Source organism: Chelonoidis abingdonii, chromosome 8, assembly GCF_003597395.2.
Source record: "Chelonoidis abingdonii isolate Lonesome George chromosome 8, CheloAbing_2.0, whole genome shotgun sequence".
Lineage (NCBI taxonomy): Eukaryota > Metazoa > Chordata > Testudines > Testudinidae > Chelonoidis > Chelonoidis abingdonii.
Window position 1 is genome coordinate 63566009 of NC_133776.1, and position 6000 is coordinate 63572008.

The window sequence follows — 6000 nt, forward strand, 5'->3', positions numbered from 1 at the left end:
GGCGTCCAGATACAGGCCAAAGGTTGAAGCTGGGCAGTCAGAGTCCAAGCATCCAGGGAGAGCCGGGAAGCGGAGGCAAGGCTGGAGCGGGTTGGTAACAGGGCTGGAGCAAGATCAGAATAGAGCAAGGACAAGACTGGAACAGGGCTTGGGCAAGTCTGGGGCAGGAACAGAAACAGGATCAAGAGCAGGCTGGGAGTCTCTAGAGTCTGTTCTCCTGCCACCTCACAGTGTGGTTCTTGGCTTGGTAGGGCTGTTGCACAAACTGATCTGCAGCTCTGGTAGGGTTGGAGAAATAGCTGAGCCAGGGGTTATCTGACCCAGACTTGGCTCAGGACTAGGTTGCTGCCGTATGCAGGCTCTGTTGGAAGGGTAATTCAGTTGCTGCATGCCTGAGTGGTGACTCACCTCATCTCCCTTGGACAGGCACATGTTGAGCACTGTGGCATTACACCGCAGATTGCTGCTCTGTAAGTGTTCACATAGACATGCCCTGGGAGTCCAAGATGCTCACTTCTGTCACCTCCTGGATGGTGTCCAAATTATGATCAAGTCACATCGATCCCAGGGAGGTAACAGCCCAAGCTCTGTAATCTTTACAAGATGATGCCGTCGCAGATCCACAGGGTCTGGTCTGTTTTCCAGCTAGTAACCAACCAGACCTTTGGGAGTGACCCCTCTCATGGCCTCAATGCTCTCTGTGAGAATTTGCAGCCGCAACAGGCAGCCTTCTTGAAACAAGGCGACAGTGTATTCGGCACTTGGCTACATAATCTGAAAGTCCTTAGGTTAGCAAAGAGAAACAAAAGTTAAGACAGAGTTCAGCCTGCCCAGTGCCAGGCCACAGCTCCCTGGAGCTATGCTGCCACTGAAGCCATCTTGGTTCCCTCTCTCTGTTGCTGTGCCTTTGTCACTCAGTCCCAGGTGAGTGTGTGAGTCTCTGCAAAGGCCAGCTCTGAGCCCAGTCACCTGACACCTTTCCCCTTTGTTTTCCAAAGGGTAGGGGGAAAATCACCTTCCTCTTGGTTGTTGGTTGGTAGATGTGAACAGCCTGGCCATTGGGATTCCCGTTGTCTTTCCGTACCCTCCCTTGATATGGGTCAGTTTCAGCCAGTCCTTTAAGGATGCATTTATACCACCCCAGACAGTTACATGACACAACAGCAAGTGCCAAGAGCAGCGTTTAACCCTTTACATTCCATGTGTAGCAATGCAAAACACAGAGGGAAACTGAAGCATGCATAGGAGTCATAAAAATATTACCAAAATCCCCACTTCATCACACATAGACACATGCTAAATCTCACAAAAAAATCTTTAATCAGCGTAGCCAATCCAGGTGCCTCCTTCACACCAGTGTCCCTTAAACTTTTCAGCTTGGCAAGCACTAATTCAAAACATTTTCATAACCCCTTTACATTTATAGTTTTCATAGTAAGAATATAAAAGCCTCTATAATGTGTGTTTGGGAGATTGATAGAGAATATACAACCCTGAAGGGGAAGGGAGTGGGGAGTCAGATTTTCTTTGCTTTAGATTGTAATGTATTATCTAATGTCTCTTGTCCCCCGATTGCCTTTCATGACTCTCCTGGGATGCCGTAACCCTCTGGTTGAGGCGCACTACTTCACAGGAAAGGCCACAGAGCTTAGCTCACGAGTACCATCAGTCAAACCAACAGAGAGAAGTGAAGTGATTTGTTCAAGGCCATGCAGCAGGTCAGCTGCAGAGCTGGGACCAGAACTCATAATAGATCACTCCATAAGAAGATAGTGGAGAGTGAATCCTGAACTACAGTTCTCCGAGCCCCGAAATGTGCTACTCTGTGCTAACCTAAAGGCTTCCCAGTGCTGCATTCCAGTTGACTAATAAACCCTACTCTTGTTTTGAAGAGGCTGTCAGGTGTCACTGCTAATACTTACTAAGGTTCATGGATCCCTGAAGAGTGTAAAAGTCTGACCAGGAGTCTTTCTCAGTTGGACTTATTGGGCAGAACTTATGGTGCAAAACAGCAGTGCTGGAGCCCAAAAGCTCAGTTTCAGATGTGGTGAAGCGGTGTGCCCTGTCCTTAAGGAAGGGTGGGACCCCTTGGGGGTCTGCATACTGAAGAGGTTTCTCCAAGAGACTATTAAAAAGCAGGGACATAGTGCAGGTCCTGTGGATCCATGATAGAGAGCAGCAATATGTGTTTCAACTTCTGGATTTTCCAAAGACTGTTAAGGTCTTCCAGGGAAAGTCATGTCAGGATCTGATATTTGTAACATAAAAACAAAATTTTGTGAGGGACAAAGCAGAAACTAGCAGATGGCCTTTCCTGTTCATACCACTGTAACAGAAAAATCAACAAGCAAAGTAGGGTTTGATTTGCAGTTCCCTTTGAAGGGGCTATCAGTGCTGCGATTGTTTAGTGTCTCTCTAGAACTCCATTTGCTGATTAAGTGGTTCCCTGGCTGTTAAAGACAAGCATCTCCAGAAGATGCACATAGAGATGTGACTTGAATATTTTGCATGTCTGTGATTCCTCTCCCCCTTCAGAAGATGTTCTTGAGTCCATAGCAATATTCATTTGCATTTTGTTTCTATTTGAATCCATTATTTAAAATCTCATAATTAAATAATGAGAAAAGTTTTTCTTCCTCCTCTTTTTAGTATTCCTTATGTCTGCAGCCATCCCTCCTCAAACTGTGATGACAACGCATCTCATAACTTAACCAGGAGCAGGCTGGGTCACCATTAGCACTTGGACGGGAAATCCTAAATACTGCAGAAAGTGGTGTTTGTGCCTGGGGTCAGCATTTACAAAACTGCAAACATGTTGGGATTCTCAAGCCAAAAGTCAGTTTATTTTCAGTAAAAGTTTCACTTCTTTCCCACAGATTTGTCCCACTGAAGTGGAAGTTCTGATGAGCAGACTGCAGCACACCTTCAAACAAGAGCTGAGTGGAGTTGGGGCTAGCCTGGAGAAAAGATGGAAATTTTGCGGCTTTGATGGACTGAAAATGACTTGAATTTTCAGTTTGATTGTCTTTGGTCATTGAAAACAATCACAGAATATCTATCCCAGACAAACATAGGATATTACTCTAACCTACATGTGCAATAGTTTTCATGAATAAACTATAGATACTTTTATGGAATATCCCATGACTGAAATCACAGATGTAAGACAGCACCTAGCCGGAGACCCATGGAAGAAATTTAAATGAATCTCAGGTGCTGTAACATTTTCGTTCAATTTCTTTTGTCTTATACGTAAGTATTGTCCAACATGTTCTATGAACAAACTCTTTGCTACTGTTTGACTTTTTGATATATTTTAAACCCAGCTAACTAACTAACTAGTGTTATAACAATTTGTATGTGTTTTGTGTCCGCAGTCTCTCTCACCTTGCATGTTTTGAGCAGCATACACTGTAATATGGAATAGCAAAAAAGAGACTTTCTGGCTTCTAGCATTAAAAGAATGGGAAAAAATCAGTATTTTATACAATTGTATGCTAGACATTCTTTACATTTTAAAAGAGAAGAGAAAGTTTATATGACGTTGCAAAATGCTTATGAGCCTAAAGGTCACTTACTTTACAAAGCTATTTTCTCTACCATATGAGATATGAGACTTTTTCAGATTTAAAAGCAAATCTAGATTAAAGCCAGTGTCATGGCAGCAGCACAGAGTGACATGTGTCCACGCTGTGGGGATCATTTTGTAAATAATCTGATTTTAAAGGGGAAGGGTATTTAATTTTCTATACAGCTGGGAAACAAGAGTCCTAGTAAATGCCTGTATTTAATAGTGACCTCTCCTTTGGGTTTACCGTTGTCTGTCTTCCGTTGCCTTTGTCTTGCTGAACTGTGGAAGAACTGCTGCTGCAAAAGTCACAAACAGAGCATTTCCCTCCTCCTGAATGTTTCTCAAGAGCAGATCTGTGTATTCATAGCAAACTGTGAGCTGCTTAAACCATGGACAGGGATTCCTGAGATGTGGGGAGACATGAGAACACAACCTCCATTTACAAACAGTGCCTGTGGCACACACGTCCTGCCAGACACCGCCGCATTGGCATGGTTGTGTACCCCATGTAATTTCCTGTGGAGATGGAGATAACTAATGGAACTGTTCTCTTCAGATCTGCTCTGTGAGATTCAGGCTGCGTTGGCCTATGGTGTTTTGGGGTGTGGGTCACTCGCTCTCACAAGTCCTGGTGCTTGTACTGACTACGCAGAAAGCAGGTGGAAAGCATTTCAGGGAACTTGTAAATGCCCATGTCACAGCTGTTGAAAGTTGTATTTTTTAAAAATAAAACTTTTTTACATCCAAGTTTTGTCTTTGTAAATTTCTTGATTCCTGTTTTACTTTTTTCCTACCTAGGAATAATAGAATAATAGAAATGTAGCACTAGAAGAGACCTTGATAGGTCATCTAGTCCTGTCCCCTGCACTGAGACAGGACTAAGTATTATCTAGACCACCCCGACAGATGTTTGTCCAACATGTTCTTAAAAACCTCCAATGACAGCGATTCCACAATTTTTGTAATTTTTGTCAATGCTTAATTACCCTGACGATTAGGAAGTTTTTCCTAACGTCTAACCCAGGGGTTCTCAACCTGCGGCCCATGGGCTTAATGCAGCCCAATTAGCTCACAGCTGCAGCTCAGCTATGCGCTAAAAAAAAAAACCTGGCCTTGGCGGGGTCTGGATCCCGCTGCCCAGCCCGCACCTGGGTCTCTCCTTCTGGTCCTGCTCTGCGGAGGGGTCTCTGGGTGGGGGTGCTGCAGCCCACAATGATAAATAGGTTGAGAACCTCTGGCCTAACCTAAATTTTCCTTGCTGCAATTGAAATCCGTTATTTCTTTTCCTGTCCTCAGTGGATAAGGAGAACAATTTTTTACTCTTTTCTTTAAAACAACCTTTTACATTCTTGAAGACTGTTATCATGCCCTCCCTCAGTCTTCTCTTCTCCAAACTAAACAAACCCAGTTTTTTCAGTCTTTCATCACAGGTCATGTTTTCCAGACCTTTAATAATTTTTGTTGCTCTCCTCTGAACTTCCTCCAATATGTCCACATTTTTCCCAAAATGTGGTGCCCGGAACTGGTTTTTAGAGGTTTTTAAGGTCAGGCTTGACAAAGCCCTGGCTGGGATGATTTAGTTGGGGATTGGTACTGCTTTGAGCAGGGGGTTGGACCAGATGGTCTCCTGAGGTCCCTTCCAACCCTGATATTCTATGATTCTATGATTCTATGAACAGGACACTGTACTCCGGTTGAGGCCTTGCATGTGCTGAGTACAGTGGAAGAATTACTTCTTGTGTCTGGTTTACAACACTCCTGCTAATACATCCCAGAATGATGTTTGCTGCTTTTGCAACAGTGTTACACTGTTGACTCCTATTTAGCTTGTGGTCCACTAAGATCCCCAGATCCTTTTCTGCAGTACTCCTTCTGTTCTAGATAATCATTTCCCACTTTGCATTTATGCAATTGATGATTCCTTCCTAAGGATAGTACTTAGCATTTGTCCTTATTGAATTTCATCCTGTTACTTCAGACCATTTCTCCAGTTTTTAAAAATCATTTTGAATTCTAATGCTCTTCTCCAAAGTGCTTGGTATCATCTACACACTTTATAAGTGCACTCTAAGCCATTATCCAAACCATTTATGAACATATTGACTAGAACTGGTCCTAAGATCCCTGTGGACCCCACTTGATATGTCCTTCCAGCTTAGATTGTGAACATTGACAACTACTCTGAATACAGTAACTCTTCACTTAACATTCTAGTTATGTTCCTGAAAAATGTGACTTTCAGTGAAACAATGTTTAGCGAACCCAATTTCCCCATAAGAATAAATGTAAATGGGGGGGGGCGGAGTTAGGTTCCAGGGAAATGTTTTTTGCAATGCAGTACAGTACTATAGTTGGGAGGTGCCCCTGTCTTACCCTGCACAGGCACAGTCCACTAGAACTGGAGACAATGAGGCAGGCAAAGAGGTTGA

At 43.5% G+C, this 6000-nt stretch overlaps 1 protein-coding gene across 7 annotated transcripts in view; it reads left to right on the forward strand.

The window, feature by feature from the left end:
• ENOX2 (ecto-NOX disulfide-thiol exchanger 2) overlaps positions 1-4318 on the forward strand; it is a 144992-nt gene extending 140674 nt beyond the window's left edge. For all 7 annotated transcript variants that reach the window (XM_032786154.2, XM_075068707.1, XM_075068709.1 and 4 more), the window contains one exon: positions 2877-4318. In XM_032786154.2, the coding sequence (XP_032642045.1) occupies positions 2877-3008 (132 nt within the window). In that variant the 3' untranslated portion in view covers positions 3009-4318. The remainder of the gene's footprint in view (positions 1-2876) is intronic.
• Positions 4319-6000: the final 1682 nt, after the last annotated feature.